Source organism: Cryptomeria japonica, chromosome 8 (assembly GCF_030272615.1).
Source record: "Cryptomeria japonica chromosome 8, Sugi_1.0, whole genome shotgun sequence".
In the NCBI taxonomy this organism is placed as follows: domain Eukaryota; kingdom Viridiplantae; phylum Streptophyta; class Pinopsida; order Cupressales; family Cupressaceae; genus Cryptomeria; species Cryptomeria japonica.
The window spans coordinates 611,651,462-611,669,279 of record NC_081412.1 but is presented as its reverse complement, the minus strand read 5'-3'; the positions used below and the strand labels follow the sequence as shown (position 1 = coordinate 611,669,279).

At 37.0% G+C, this 17,818-nt stretch overlaps 1 protein-coding gene across 1 annotated transcript; it reads left to right on the top strand.

The window, feature by feature from the left end:
* Window positions 1–581: 581 nt before the first annotated feature.
* Window positions 582–1,206, top strand: LOC131857837 (early light-induced protein 1, chloroplastic-like). Its single transcript, XM_059210580.1, has 2 exons — window positions 582–701; window positions 904–1,206. Exons 1-2 carry the CDS (start codon window positions 582–584, stop codon window positions 1,204–1,206), a joined length of 423 nt encoding a protein of 140 aa, XP_059066563.1.
* Window positions 1,207–17,818: the final 16,612 nt, after the last annotated feature.

Genomic DNA, 17,818 nt, shown 5'->3' with positions numbered 1-17,818 from the left:
TGGATGTGAAACTTAGATCAACAATTAATTGGGAGAATGTTTTTTATTATATTAGAAGGGAGAAGGCTCTGAACCTACAAAACAACAAAATCAAAGTACAACAACAAAAGAGGTGGCATCAAACAATCAGACAAGAAAGCCCAACCAATTGTTCCTCAAAAGTAAAAAAAAATTAACATGTGACTATAACTAAACATACCAATATTAACTAAGAACCACCTTCCAAGCATAGTAAAAGTAATTCGAGTATTAACAAGATTAAGAAATTTAACTATAGAGACCGTCATCGTAAAAGTCTTTTTAATGTGGCATGCAAGCCTCATACTATCAGATATACTAACTATAACCACTACTATCTTAAGCAGAATATAAAAGAAATCAAAAAATAAGAAAAATAACTTAATCATTGTTGATCATATCCTAATTTTGCTGATGTCTATTAACCTGATTCGCCCAAGTATCCTCCTGATTGTCCTCCCTATCTTCAATGTCCTCAAGGAGATATTCTAAGTATCAATCATTCTTAAGCAACTCGAAAGGAAAGTACTCGCACAGAATTCATCTTTTCTTAGCACTCATCGATGGCGGCAATGGCTTCAATGATGATGAAAGCACCCGGAGCCCTTAACTGCGGGGCAGTCAAAACGAATAGTGTGCGTCATATCAGTAGTAGCCTCCAAGTCAAGTGCATGGCTGCAAAGGTTTGCTATTTTGCTGTTGTTCGTTTAGCTATTTTGCTCTTTATTCTTACAAAGCTTTGGCTAATGCGTTTTATTTTGCTACGTGGATCAGGATCCAAAGGAAACGTCCTCTACTGAAGGTAAGAAACGCTCTAGATGCCCAATTTATAGTTTATTTATATAATGTGGACAATTTATCTGATATAGGAAATATGGAATCCAGGTGAGCAGGAAATTTGGCGACCTGTTTGCGTTCTCAGGGCCTGCGCCGGAGATCATCAATGGAAGGGCGGCTATGTCGGGGTTCGTGTCGCAATTGAATAGTGGAGGACTGTCGTGGTTTACGTTAACTGCAGGATTAATGACGGTGGGGACACTGGTGCCCCTGTTCAATGGAATATCGGAGGAGAGCACGTCGCAGCCAATATTTTCATCCACAGCAGAAATGTGGAATGGGCGCTTTGCTATGCTCGGCCTCCTCGCATTGGCTTTCACTGAATACGTCAAGGGTGGACCGCTTGTATAAACACCTTAATATCTATTTCTATTCAAGCACAAGCTCCAGTATTGGAAGCTCTCACATGGCATTCCATGTTCCAGTGGAATTTTCTTGTACCGTTTAGCATGTCATACAGTTCAATTATACAAAACCTTGTAAAAATATTCAATCTTATACTATAAAGAAAGTTTGAGTTCAACGACTAGGGCACTCTACTATTTTTTGAAAGCTTGTTAAACAACAAATGCAATATGATTTCTTAGCGTTTAAATACTCTTATAAATTTCAAATATGTTCATAATAATTCAAATCAGTGCAAGAATTTAAATATCTGGTGAACTGGAAGATTTCTCATTGGTCTACCAATTTATGTAGATGTTCAGTTTTATCATACATATATTAGTTTTACCCATGCACTAATTCATTAATATTTGTTATTTACCTTCATTTTACAATTCTTGTGGCCTAAGTCATTTTGAACATGCATAAAATTAATTATGTGTCTTTATATCCGATTCCTAAAATTTTAAAACTCAAATTCAAATTTTAGTTTACTCATAATCATTTGTTATTTGTCAAATCTAATTAAACACATGTTTAGAATATTTATGGTTATGTTCTTGTATTTAAAGGCAAATTCATTTGCATTCTTTTAAAAGTTGTGTATTGAAACTTATGTATCCCCATTTAAACTATATTCACATACATTCATTATTTAAATTTATAATATATTACAATCAATTTCCACGTGCATCTAGACATTCACTCCATGTATTGAGATTATCATTTCACTATGTGAGTTTTTTTTTTCATTCATATTCAAGATTGATCGTATCGTCTATTGGAATGAACCTAACATTTTAAACTTCAAATTTAAGTTCTTAGATCCTAGCCTCATTTATTAGTCATTATGAGCTAGCATTGTGCATGTTTGTTAGATGTGTTATTATGTCTCTTCAAATCATTGATCTAGTTAATGAAATCTTCTAGATCTAAAGTTTCTATGCAACATGAGAGATCAATCTTAGGTTTGCTTCTAGCTTTCACCAAGGTAATTGAATTTTTTTCATTCATTCTAAGGTCCTCCACAAAATTATATTTTTCCATTACACCACTATGAATAGATGACGGATAAAGATTCAATATCATATCACAATTTTATTCAAGAAAGTAGTATTAGGTGAAATAGTTTCACCTAAACTACATGACATAATTTTTTTTTGACAAAACTCTATAACATGAAACAATAAGTTTTCTATATTCTCATTTTGAAACATATATAAGATTGAAATCACATAGATTGTTTTGTCCAAAATATTTTTGAGCAAAAATGGTCTAGTTGAAACACTTTTGTCTCAAAATGTCTATATGACAGCCTTTGTGGCATTTTAACCCTTGTTGAAAAAAATCAATTTTAACTCTAGATTTCTTTAACTCAATCTTATCTCTCCAAAATGGAATTAAATTGTCCAATCAAATCATTTCACCTGGATTGTGCTTCCTTCGAATCGATCTCGACCATTTATTAAAGATCAATGCCGACCTTTGGTCTCCCTCTTGATTTGGTTATAAATTCAGGCTCTCATTCTTCAATCGGCATCTGAGAATTTTACATCGTTATTATGCTAATATTGTGTTGCAGATTATAGAGGAAATTTTGAAGAAGCTTTGCATAGTTAATTCATCAGTCAACTTAGTTTTCATTTAGATTTCTAGTTCATTATCAACTTAGATTAATTTCTGTTATATAGATTCAATTTCTTGCATATAATCTAGATTAGCTTCATTTAGAGCTTTGATCATTTAGCTTGATAATCTCATTTGGCTTAATCAATTAATCCTGTGTTCAATCTTGCATTTAATTATTAATTTTGCATTCGCCTAGTTGCATGCATTTAAAAATCCTCCATTTGAGTGTAGTCTAGTCACTTGATAGCTTTGCAATCTGAGAGCAATACACACTCGCACTTTCTAGGAGGCAATAAGCTAACTTGCAATGGATTTTATTTTGTTGTTTTTGATTAACTAACCCAGGAAAATAATGGTTTATTGAAGTGTTTGTGCCCTTGCAGGTTCCCCAAATTTCACACACACACATATGTGGATTTTTCAATCGAAGGAACATCTACAGGACCAAACACATCAAAAAGAATAAGATCCAAAACACCACAAGTTTTCTGAGAACTCAAGTAAAAATGAACGCAATTTTGTTTTCCATAAATGCAATGCTCACAGAAATCAAAGTCAAGATTACAATCATTCAAACCTTCAACAAGGTTTTTATTTTTCAAGGTCCTTAGACCCTTTTCTCCAATGTGGCCAAGCCTCTGGTGCCATAACATAGTCAAATCTTCTACAAATTTACTTTTTATAGAAGTGTTATTACACTCAACAGTGTATGCATCTAGGTTATACAAAGTGCTGAACCTAACACCTCTAGCAATTCCCATAGCACCCTTAATCATCTTACATCCTGCTTTATAAAAAGACTACCTGACACCCACATCTATAATTTTGCTCACAGATAACAAATTTTGTTTAAAACCAGGGATATGCAACACACCATTAATCCTTTTTAGTCTACCATCATAAAACCCAATTCTAACTTTACCTCAACCAACAATGTCTAAATGTAAATTATAACCCAAGTACACCTTACCTCCATTAAATTATTCATATTCAGAAAACTAATCTCTATTGGCAGTCATATGAAAAGATGCACCTGAGTCAATTAACTAGACATCATTACTTACATGATTCACCAAGACTGCAATAAATGCATCACCATCTTCCTTCTCAGACTCAGAATTAGAAACAATCTTTTACTTTTCCTTCTTCTTTTCTTCTTTGTAGTCCTTACGGATGTGACTTGGTTTAGCGCAATTCCAGCAAATGACTTTGGACTTTCCAAGATATTTTGATCTCCCTCTCGATTTGGACTTATCACGCATCTCATTCTTCTTGTCTTTCTCCTTAGGTCTTCCATGAATAGTCAGAGCTTCCTTCGAACTATAGGATACCTTCCTTCATATCTCTTCACCTACTAGGGCACCCACCACATCTTCAAACTTCAAAACAACAAAATTACTGGGTAAGTCCACAAAGATGGTTGTAAAAAAGGGGGGTATAAGTGGACACTTTTTTTTTCTGAAATCAGGTGAACCTGAATTGAGAGGCAAAATTTAAAAGTCATCCACCCAAGACATGAAGATAATCAAAGAACAAATATTGTAGAACTCTGAATCTAGTTTCCAAAATACTAAACTTTTTCAAAATTGGATAAGATTAAGGGGGTCAAATCCTTCGCGCGCGAAAAATTGACCCTATTTTTTTTTCTGAAAAACATAACAGTGTCTGACATGCGCATCAAAAAAGTCATAGTTAGATTTATTATTTTGACAAATCCTTTGGCAAAATGATAGTTAAGAGTGAGCACTAGAAGATGTGTGTTTTTTTGTAATTTTTTGTTGAGTATTTTTTTTTAATAATTTTTCCAATCGAGCACGTCCTGAAAATTTGGTACCTGTTCATGTGCGAAGCATAAGTTGCACTAAAAAAATCGAAAAATACAAATTTTTTTTTTTAAATTGTAAAGAATCAAGTGCACTACAATAATATATAAAGTTTTTTAAATTTGGATACGCATACCAAAAGTTATTCAAAAAATAGTGCATCTATGTCTGTGAGAACTATGGAGACACTAGTAAAAGAAATTCAATAATAATATGTTATTGTTGTTCAAATTGAAAACAAATTATATGGTTAGAAAGCTCAGAAGATGGGTGAAAATATGGTGGCAATTTTAGAAATACCCACTTTATGAAGTGTAAACCTGATGATGACAAAGTCGATAAACCAAGTTGATAAAATAATACACGTCAAAAATGAGAGAAATGGAGGGAAATCAAACTTCCAATCTGTAGCTTTGTCATCCAGGCCTATTTCCAAGCCTAAACAGTCAAAAGCGCATATGGGGTACTTATGGTTTAAAAAGTGCATACGGGGTATGTATAGTGTAAGCAACATGTATGCACTTGTTTCCCTATAAACAGCGCATACGCGCTATCTTTACTATAAATAGGATGTACACACTATTGTATAATATGATATTCTATGTATAATATGTGTATATACATATAATATATGTATAATATGACATTGTATATATAATATGTTTATGTACATATAATATATTAAATATATATATACACATGTAAGTGTAACGTCTCTCCCTCTCAAACGCATACAAGGTCTCTCTCTCTCTCTCTCTCTCTCTCTCTCTCTCTCTCTCTCCATACCCCACTACAACTGTGTCTACACTTCTATAGAAGTAAGTGAATTTATTTCTTATCTGCAACTTCCTCTTTGATTTTTATCATGTATTCTCTCCTAAAAAAATTGACTGATAGATTTTTGTGTGTATATTGAATAGGAGGAATAGGGTTTGAAATTGAACCACATGTGTATTACCGTGACAAACAAGGAAACCTATAGCAATATTCTGCTTGAATGTGTTTTTAATGAGTAGAGCAGATGTGGAAAATAGTGTCAACAATGCAACATGATGAGTCAGAGTACCTGCAATATGTTTTTCAAAAGAAAACAACAGGTAGGAAGAGAAAGAGGAAGAGTAACACAGATGATGTCCTATAGAATGATAGTGGTGGGCATGTGAGAGTTCCCATGTTGTTATACAATGCTTGTCACCTAAAGAAATTAAAGTTTGTTTTATGCATGGCAGTGGTAGTATATGATGATCATCACTTGTCAAACAACTTGGAACGGTACATACCCATGAAAAAAATCAAGTGTGTAATTCCTATACTCACAATCAAGATCAGTCTTATAACCTTGCAAATTTAATAGCATCATATGTTTAAGAACTTAGGCAGTACTCTTAGGGTTAGGTCAAGCTCTTACACTTGCTTTTTAGTGAAGCCTCATTGTTTGTTCGCTCAGAGTCTCATTGTATGATGTTCTATTCATAACTTTAAATTTAATATATCATTTTATTATCCCACCATATGACCCCCTGGGTGTCATTAGAGGTCATATTGTTTCCTAAGAGGTCATATGGTATCCTGTGACCCCTTAAGACCCCTCCTTTTTCCCTCCCCCCTACTCTCCCCCCTTCCCTCTCTCTCTCTACCTTCCTCTCTCTCTCTCTCTCTCTCTCCATCTCCCTTCCTCCATACCCCTTCTTCTATCCCAACCCCCTCTTCTCTCTCTCTCTCCCTCCCTCTACCTCTCTCCCTCTCTCTACCTTCCCTCCCCCGTATCTCTCTCTCTCTCCCTCTCTCTCCCTCTCTCTCTACCTAAAATATGTTTTTCAGAAAAAAAACAACAGGTAGGAAGAGAAAGAGGGAGAGTAACACAAATGATGTCCTGTAGAATGATAGTGGTGGGTATGCGAGAGTTTCCATGTTGTTACACAATGCCTGTCACCTAAAGAGATTAAAGTTTGTTTTATGCATGGCAGTGGTAGTATATGATGATCATCACTTGTCAAACAACTTGGAATGGTACATACCCATGAAAGAAATCAAGTGTGTAATTCCTATAGTCACAATCGTGATCAGTCTTATAACCTTGCAAATTTAATAGCATCATATGTTTTAGAACATAGGCAATACTCTTAGGGTTAGGTCAAGCTCTTACACTTGCTTTTTAGTGAATCCTCATTGTTTGTTCACTTGGAGTCTCGTTGTATGATGTTCTATTCATAACTTTAAATTTAATATATCATTTTATTAGCCCACCATATGACCCCTTAGGTGTCATTAGAGGTCGTATTGTTTCCTAGGAGGTCATATGGTATCTTGTGACCCCTTAAGACCCTTCCTCTTTCCCTCGCCCCTACTCTCCCCCTCTCCCTCTCTCTCTCTTGCTCTCTCTCTCTCTCTCTCTCTCTCTCTCTCTCTCTCTCTCTCCCTCTCTCTCTCTCTCTCTCTATCTCCCTTCCTCCATACACCTTCTTATCTCCCACCCCCCCTCTTCTTTGTCCCTCTCCCTCCCTCTACCTCTCTCCCTCTCTCTACCTTCCCTCCCCTGTCTCTCTCTCTCCCTCTCTCTCTACTTGCAATATGTTTTTCAGAAGAAAACAACAGGTAGGAAGAGAAAGAGGGAGAGTAACACAAATGATGTCCTGTAGAATGATAGTGATGGGTATGCGAGAGTTCCCATGTTGTTACACAATGCCTATCACCTAAAGAAATTAGAGGTGTCATTAGAGGTCGTATTGTTACCTAAGAGGTCATATGGTATCCTGTGACCCCTTAAGACCCCACCTCTTTCCCTCCCCCCCCCCTCTCTCTCTCTCTCTCTCTCTCTCTCTCTCTCTCTCTCTCTCTCTCTCCCTCCTTCCCTCTCTCCCTCTCTCTACCTTCCCTCCCCACTCTTCTCTCCCTCTCTCTACCTTCCCTCCCCCCTCTTCTCTCCCTCTCTCCCTCCCTCTACCTCTCCCTTCCCCCCATGTTCTCTCCCTCTCTCCCTCTTTGTAATGCCCCGCCAGGAAACCCCGAAGGGATAAGCTAAAATAACAAGAATAGAGTGCAAATTTTTTTTTAAAAGTTACAACACATAAGATGCAACAAGATAACAAGATTCAGATTACATAGCGGAAGACTTCAACTAGCTCCTAAAGAGTTTCCCAACGAGATTACTTAAATTTTCACAATTCATTTAACTCACACAATTAATCCATTAAGCTGAATATCTTAATAACAAGATTATTCATAATCAGGATAATTTCTTTCAAAGGACGGAAATGTAAATCACAACAAAGATTCATCATTAAGTTCCATTCATAAATCTCATTCAAGCTTTTCATTTAAAATTACAAACCATACCTCTAACATACTAATACACTAGGAGTTTCATCGAAACATAAGAGATCTTACCTAGCATATTTAAATTCCTTAACAACAACTAAGTACAATTCATTACTCTAAGATGCATTATTCCATGTTCCAACTTATTGCATTAAACGGACGATTTCACACATGCATTACGATAAATCGCATCTCAACCAATTATGCATTCGATCCACATGGCATTCAAGATAGAACTGAATATAAGCATTTAAAATTAATTCCAATTATCCACTTAACCATTTTACATAAGCTAAACATACATGAAAAAGCTGAATAAAGAGACATAGGAGAATACACCACATAACACCATAATGATCTCGGAGTTCACCCCTAAAGGGCTACATCTCCGGGTCTGCGCAACTGCAAGACCCCCTCTGATAAAATAATAAAGTTACGAGTACAAGAGGTTACATCATACAATCCAGCCATCAAGGCGATACATAAACAATATACAAACGACCACACCGGTCCATTAATACATAAACGGTCCTTAAAAGAACAGGATCCAGCTGAACATAAATCAAGCTAAAACAACGGTCCAGAAGAGCATCCACAAACTGAGCCATCACCACCCAAGGGCTAACATGAAACCGACACTCACAAGGGCAGAGACAAAAAGGATGACTCACAAAGGTACTCTAAATAGGACAAAACGACAACACACTAGCGAACGTAGGGATAAGTGTCATCACACAACCTGGTATGGATACCATGGCAAGTCTTCATAGGTCCCGGCCCATACACTGGTAACCGTGGCAACCTAATCCGAACTTCCGGCCCATCCAAGCCTCATGTGGACCCACACATCCTCTCGTGAAGACAAGGAAGGTAGTTTGCCATTTCAGGCCTTCTCACAGCATGCCGAATCTATGATAGCATTCGTCCCATGTGTGAGGCACATTATCTTATTAGAGATTATTTTCTAATCTACTTAGGTTATCACTTATTAGACTCACTTTCGACGGGTTATCCAGCAGCCACTTTGGGTGCGGCCCCCAGTCGAAAGCCACTTTCCCATACGACACTAGACTGACTCAAACGAACTCAAACCACGGAATACACATGGTAAGACGAACGGAGTTCAAGAAGATACAATCATTAGGTCAAACACGACTCAAGGGTAATCACTTACTGACGGTGCTCTAACTAGAGACCTGACAACTAAGGTTAACCACGAATCATTATTCGACTAACACACAAGGATATAACCAACTAAATCAACATCACAATCCATAGTCAACTCAAAATTCGAGGACTGAAACAGGTACACCAAGTCAATCCATACGACAGGGTCCTATTTAAACAAAGCAAAACATGTCGTTTCATAATTAAAGCGAATACAGTAATTAAACTCGCAAGGCAATAATCAGAAAAGACAATATTCCTTAAATTGATTTAAACATTAAAAACGATCAAGTTTTCTACATGATCTAAAAACATATTACAGTTATCTACCTCAACTGGGGATAAGTTGTTCTTGGTTTTCTAACTCCTAAGGTTCAAGCATTGAACAGGCAATTTAAGCCATATAGAGTTTTTAACCAATTCATATTAGTAAATCTCAGACAACCATTAATCAACTAAAATAAGATATTTAATCTCCAACAAAACATCATTAAGTAGAATTTACATCATATTCCAACGGTTTCCAATAACATATTATTCTCTATTATTTTAAACAATACTACATCAATTAGCCATCTTCCCTAATCATCTAGAAGGAAGGGTATAATTTTACTAGAACAAGATCAATCAGAAAATAATCAATGATATGTAGATACGAATTTAACAGTTTTAGGACTTAATCAGGAAAGGGGCATAAGTCACGAAATGGAGTTGAATAATGCTTAATCTATAATCCCCATTATAAAATTAAACAATACCCATTTAACATTTACCATTTTTTTTTTTGCAACCATAATCCTAATTAAGAAACTAGATAAAACTTAGCATTAAAAAAATACTCTTATTAAAAAGATATATTATCATATGCATTTTTTTTAAATACTAAAAAAAACATGCATTAAAAAAAAGATTTTTAAAAAAACTTTGTTTAAAATGAAAACGCGTTTGAAAAACGCTTTGAAAACGTATTAAAAAAAGACGCATTGAAAACACGGACTAGGGCGGCCGTGCCCTAACCCTAGCCACAGGGCAAGGGTGTGGGCGGCGCTCGCGGTGGTGCCCGCAGGTGCCGCGGCGCCCTGCGGCCACCGCGGCCCCTGCGGCCACCGCCGTGAGCCGCGGCCATAGCCGATGGGCGAGCAGGGGAACGGGACACTCAGCCGATGGGCGAGCGGGGCGAGAACATCAGCGAGCGAGCGGGGGAGAGGGGAGGAGGCGGGCGGAGCTCCGCTCACCGCCTCCAAACCCCAAACGCAGTCCGCTTCAATAAAAACACATGCGCGTCCCGATACAAAGGCAACACCCGGCTCAAAAATAAGTAAATAAATCTTTCTTAAAACATAGTTCGAAATGAACTAATGAAATTTCTTTAAAACACAGTCCGGTATTATTAATCCAAGATTTCATTTCCCTTAAAAAAAACACAGTTCGATATATAAAACAAAATGCACGGGTTTAAGCACGACGACAACGCCCAGCACAAAGAGAAAGTATAAATTTATTTATATTAATCAAAGAGAGAACCAGACATGGCAAGATAACCCATTTTTAACATAATGCTACAGCCATGCAATTTCTTGAAGAACACAGCTAAAACATGGATTTAAACTCCCAAATCCAATATGAAACTGAAAACAATCCAAGATTGAATTTGGCAACAAGCAATCCTTTTTAAAACCACAAGGAAGAATGATTTGGATAAACCCTACCTTCATACGCAATCCTGGCATGGCTGAAGGAGAGCCCACCTGTCAGATTCCCCAAAATCTTCTCCAAAATTGTCCCTCCTCTCCAAAATTCCCAAATTGGGTTATATGGAAGAGTTGACTCCAAATTTCTATTTTTGGAATAAAATCTTTTATTTACAAAATAATTCATAAAATTTAATTCTTTTCAACAATATCAACAATACAACTTGCTTTTTAGTTTTACAATCGATTTCTCATCTCAGATCAATTTAACCTTTCAAATTAATAATCTAACGAAATACAATTAACTCTATGGCGATAACATATAAAACTTCCTTTTCAACAGCATATATAGATAATGCATTTAATAATCGAAATCGGCCATTAAATTCAAATTTACTTCCAATCTAAAACGAGCAGTTCATTAACAACGAAAAAATGCATAACGAATACCTGATTAATTGAATCCATTAATCATCAATGCACAAACGCATGTTTAATCAAGTTAATTACTAAAGACTAATAACCAAATTAATCAATCACACCAGGCACGCAAACTGAGAAGGTCAACCAAACAGATGACTCGCAAACCCAAACAAACAGGGATTACCGACGACGACTGGCGATGCTCACTTGAGCACGACTAAGGTCGACTAAGGTCTTACGACCACCTAATCCAACTCTAAGGATTAAAAAGGTATGCTCAAACCTGCAAAACCAGGTGGCGACGAACCTCGCACTCATGCGACTTCGTACCTGAAATCTCCTGCAACCAACGATCATACACGCATACATATATAATAACTTAATGAAATCATTAGTCCGATACTAACATCACGAAATAGGAACACTGAAAATCTGCATACAACTAGTGTGAAAACCACATCAATAGCTATGCGTAAAATCAACATCTGACTATAACATAATATTACGATTAACAAATCAAAATTAAACCAAGGTTAGAAATAGACTAGGGTAGGCGTACTACACTCTCTCTCCCTCTCCCCTCTCCTCTCCCTCTCTTCTCCCTCTCCCCTCTCCTCTCCCTCTCTCCCTCTCTCTCCCTCTCCCCTCTCCTCTCCCTCTCTCTCCCTCTCCCCACCCCCCCCTCTCTCTCTCTCTTTCTCTCTCTCTCCCTCCTTCTTTCTACCTCTCCCTTCCCCCCATGTTCTCTCCCTCTCTCCCCTCTCCCCTCTCCTCTCCCTCTCTCCCTCTCTCCTCTCCTCTCCCTCTCTCCCTCTCTCTCCCTCTCTCCTATCCTCTCCCTCTCTCTACCTTCCCTCCCCCATCTCTCTCTCTCCCTCTCTCTCCCTCCCTCTCCCCTCCCTCTCCCACCCCCTCCTCTCTCTCTCTCTCTCTCTCTCTCTCTCTCTCTCTCTCTCTCTCTCTCTCTCTCTCTCTCTCTCTCTCTCTCTCTCTCTTCCTCTCCCTCTCCCTCCTTCCCTCTACCTCTCCCTTCCCCCCATGTTCTCTCCCTTAGGTGTCATTATAGGTCGTATTATTTCCTAAGAGGTCATATGGTATCCTTTGACTTGTTAAGACCCCTCCTCTTTCCATCCCCCTACTCTCCCCCCTCTCCCTCTCTCTCTCCCCCTCTCCATCCTACTCTCTCTCTCTCTCTCTCTCTCTCCCTCTCCCTCCTTCCCTCTCCCCTCTCCTCTCCCTCTCTCTCCCTCTCCCCTCTCGTCTCCCTCTCCCCTCTCCTCTCTCTCTCTCTCCCTCTCCCACCCCCTCTCTTCTCCCTCTCCCCCTCTCTCTCTCTCTCTCTCTCTCTCTCTCTCTCTCTCTCTCTCTCTCTCTCTCTCTCTCTCTCTCTCTCTCTCCCTCCCTCTCCCTCCTTCCTTCTCTCCCTCTCTGTCTCCCTCTCCTCTCTCTCCCTTCCCCCCCTCTTCTCTCCCTCTCTCCCTCTCCCTTCCTCCATACCCCTTCTTCTCTCCCACCCCCTCTCTTCCATCTCTCTCTCTCTCTTCCTCCCTCTACCTCTCTCAAGAGCATGTATGAGGTATTGAAACTATTAGTTCCCTGCCCTGCCATAACTTTTTTAAGGCTTAGTAGCGCGTACATGGTACTTATTACTCATAAGCGCATACGGGGTACTATTCCCATTATTCGATACCCTGCGATAACATTTTTAGGCTTAGTAGCGCGTATGCGCTACTTATCAGCCCAGAATGGGAAAAAAGTATATTGTTGGGCTTGTCAACATTTTATGGTCTAACAACTCGTATGTGGTTATCAATGTAGCACGTACACGGTTTATAGACATAGTTTTAGTTGCCCAAGAGCCTCAACGGCCTCAAAAATTGTTTTTGAGATTGTTGAAGGCCCCACTGGAACTATATCTACACTTCTATCACTGTTGTATACATAAAAGTAAGTGAATTTTTTGTTTTAGCATGATTTCAAATGATTGAATTGTTGTTTTTAGTAGTTTTTTGTTTTTGCATGGTTTCAAATGATTGAATTGTGATTGTTTAATATTTTGATTCCAAAAAATAGTGATAAGATGCATATTTATGGTTATTTATTTATTTATGAACTTTTCTCTACATATATATGTAATATGATTCTATTTAGGTCAACTGAACTCAACCATGGGAAAGAACAAGTGAGGAACAATGGAACAATGAGAGGCTCAAAAGGAAAGACAAAGGTAGTGTATGAATAAATTGCATGACATAAGAACAATGGGAGAAGAAGGTATGTCAACCTCAACATCTCAATTCAATTTACCAAATGAATAGAATGCACCTAATGCAATTGAAGAAGAAACATTTGATAATTTACTATTTGAACTTAATGTAATTGAACAAGAAACATTTGATAATTTATCATTTGAACCTAATGCAATTGAAGAAGAAACATTTGATAATTTACCATTTGAACCTAATGCAATTGAAGAAGATACCACATTGAATAATCAATTAAATGATGAACATATTACACCTTCTCTACTTGATGAATTGAATGTACATAATGCACCGATGTTAACACCTCCTAGAATCATTCTTAGGAAACCAAAGTATCTAATTGACATTGATGAGAATATATTGAAGTCAATGCCCAATAAAATGAATGAACGAACTTGTAGGAGAATGGTTAAAATAATATGGCAAAACTATTTTAAAAACTTAAAACAAACCGCAAGATGTCAATTAATTGTTCAAATGATTAAAAATTTGAATTTTAGAGAGACAATGAAAATTCTAGGCCTAAGATCATCTAAAAGTAATAGTGAAAGAACTATTGTTAGAAATCTATTTGATGCATATCAATCTATTGGTTCAAAATCACATAGTAAAGATTCTAATGCTACTCGACATGTCATTACATCAACCATAATGCGCAAGAAAATAAAAAAATATTGTTTGATAAGCACAACAAGTAATTAAACGTTAGTAGAACAACATTAAGTAAAGCATTAAAGAGGCGAGAACAAATAGAGGAACCTAACAATAATTCTCTTTGGGCATTCTCGGGTAGACTACCATGCAAAGACAAGGTTGTTGTAGATGCACTAAAAACATTAATTGAAAATTTTTGGCATGACAACACAAGAGTATCACCCAACCAAAGAGATGTTGTTAGAAGGTGAATTGGGTCTAAAAATCATGAGCCACATGCGAAACACTATTTGGATATGACTCAAACTAAATTTTATGAAAGATTCCTTCAAAAGTTTCCTCAAATAAAAATTTCTCAAAGATTTTTTGAAATGGCAAAACCTTTTTATATTAAGATTAATCATGTACGCACCATGTGTTGTTGTAAGATGCATATTGAATTTTCCAGTCATTATGATATTTTTCATCATATTTGTTCTACTTTGCACACTAACAATCTTTTGCAGGAATGTAATATACAAGCATCTCCTAAGTCAGCAAGAGAATTTATTTCAAGTGTGTTATGTAATAGACATGATGGTTGCATTTATTATAAGATGCCTTGTTTGGAAGGTTCTTGTGCTATATATGGTGGTTTGCAACGTTTACCAAGATGCATACATTTGAAGAGCACACATGAAATTGGTACGAAACTAGTTTCTTTCAGAAAATATAAGACAATCACATATGGAGTTAAAGATGGAAAAGATTTGAAGAGATGTGAGCTAGTGAAAAATGATATATGTGTAGCTCAATTTATGAAAATGTTTCAAGAGAAACTAGTTTATGAGTACATAATGCATACACATAGAGCTCGATGGTTAGATGAGCAATTCAAGTTGTGTAAGGACACATTTCCTCTTGGCACCATTGTCTCTATCATTGATTTTGCTGAAAATTATACACTACAACCTCAAAATGAAGTGCAATCCATGTATTATCACTCTACACAAGTTTCTATTTTTGTACACATAGTATTCATGCATGCAGATGATAGCACAGAGGAGGATAGAAAGGTTGTAAGAGAGTATCACTTCTACATAAGTGATGATCGTACTCATTCATCAGAGTTTGTACAAGGATGCTTTAAAGTTTTCTATGATATTTTAAGGGAAAGGAACATACGATACAACTGACACTTAATATGGTCAGATAATTGCACCACACAATTTAAGAATGCAAGGATGTTTTATTGGCTGACAAGGATGCATGTGACAAGAAGTGTACAACATTTTTGGAATTTCACTGAGGCTGGACATGGTAAGGGAGAGCACGATGGTGTAGGAGCATGTGTGAAAAGAGCCCTAGCTAGGGAAGAGTTGAAGTACAAAGGTGGTGCTAAGTTGGTAGATGCAGAAACAATTGTACGATGGTGTAAGTCTATGATGGGTCTAGGTAATCCAGGTACGTCATTGGTTCATAGATATTTTGGGTTGATTACTGAATCTAACATTGAAAACTATCTAGATTGATGTACAGTTGTAGGATTGAGTGATATGCACTCATTTATGAGTTCAAATTCAAGTTCACTGGTAATTTATATGAGACAGATGGTATGTTTTTTCTCTTCATTTATGTATTGTTTGTGGGAAAAATGTGAATCAGAAGAGTGGGTTGACAAATGGTCTTGTAGACCGTTGGTTCTCATTGATTCATATCAAATTCCCAACGTACTACAATTGAGCTAGATGGAGACATCAGTGGATTTTGACCATGTATCCGACCTAGTGGATTCAGGTGATGTTTTGAGTTAATTTTTTTGCAAGTATTCATTTTGGTTTATTTTGTTGTACATCGTACTTTATTTTTGGTATTAATTAACACTTTATATAATGTAGGTCATGTGTATGCAGTTCTTGTAGAAGAGAACAATGGTGAAGGAATAGATCACTATTTGTGTCGTTGTGTTGAGGCTAAAAGAAAATTGACAACCACAATCATTGACGGAGAGGGTATTGAGTACCCAATAGGGTCTGTTGTCTTAACAGGAACATGGCTTCAGAGATACCCTATCAAGAATTATGATGTTTGGTTGTGCGAGGACTTTGAAACACACAGACATATTCTTCATTTCTCTAACCTTGTTGTTGCAACAAATATTCATTTGATGAAGTATCATGGTAGACCTCATAACAAGATTTTATGGAAAGTTCATGAATCTGACCACGAGGCAATACTTGACACAATACGGGTTAGAGCCGATCCTGAAGGCTCACTTCATTGATTCTACGGTTCAAAGTAGAATGATTTTGAGAATTTTGTATAAATCATTGACGAATTGTTCTATATTCATTTTTTGTATATATAAATGCCCATGAGCTGATTTTTACATGTTTAAGGGCATAATTTTGTATATTTAAGTGGCAATGAGCTGATTTGTACATATGTACATGCCAAATTTTGTATCTTAAAATGGCGATGAGCTGAATTGCACATATTGTAATGCCAAATTTTGTATAAAAGCCCATGAGATGATTTGTATATTAAAATGGCGATGAGCTAAATCACATATATTGTAATGCCAAATTTTGTATAAAAGCCCATGAGATTATTTGTAAGACAATTTTTTGTATAATCAAATAGCCAAGAGCTGATTTGACCATATTTAGAGGCAAATTTTTGAATAATATGTGACAATGTTTTGTGACTACTTTGTGTGTCAATGTTTTGTGACTATGTTTTGAGTATATGTGATGTGTCCCTATTCAATCATGAGCATTCTTGATTCTTGTATAATCATGGATAATTATTTGAGTCATTATTGGGTCATAGGGGTCATACATTGAGACTAGATACAATCTAAGCAAAAATTGTCATTGTTGTCAAAAAACTTGTCAAAAAAGTTGTCAAGCAACTTCTACATTGCGTCGGTAGGGTATGACTCTCAATGTTCTGGTGCATTGGGATGCATGATAGGGCCATGCCTAGCGTAACCCTATCGACCCAGATGCGCTCATGATGTCGGTTTGTGCATACAAGGAACATAATCAATTCTAGCCAATCTTGCAACTTTTCCTTGCAAGCAACTGATGGTTTTTTGAGCAGATGAAAAAATGCTACTAATTGAAAATGGCTCCAAGTCGTCAAAAACTAAGATAGACCATTGTAGAGGATCCTCATGTTACCCCACAGGATCAAACAGATTGACCGTATGTGTCATGGATTGGAAGAAACAGTCTATCAAATTTTGACAATTTTTTGGACTTAGGACACTTGAGGGATCGCACCGGTAGGGTATGACTTTCAACGTTTTATTGCTTTGGGATGCATGATAGGGCCATGCCTAGTGTAAACCTACCCACTTAGAAACGCTTGTGATGTCAGTTTGTGCACACGAGGAACAAAATGAATTCTAGCCAATCTTGCAACTTTTCCTTGCAAGCAATTGACGGTTTTTTGAGCAGGTGAAAAAATGCTACTAATTGAAAATGGCTCCGAGTCATCAAAAACCAAGATAGGCCATTGTAGATGAGCCTCACATGACCACACTAGTTCAAACAAATCGACCATATGTGTCATGAATTGAAAGAAACAGTCCGTCAAATTTTGACAATTTTTTGGACTCAGGGCA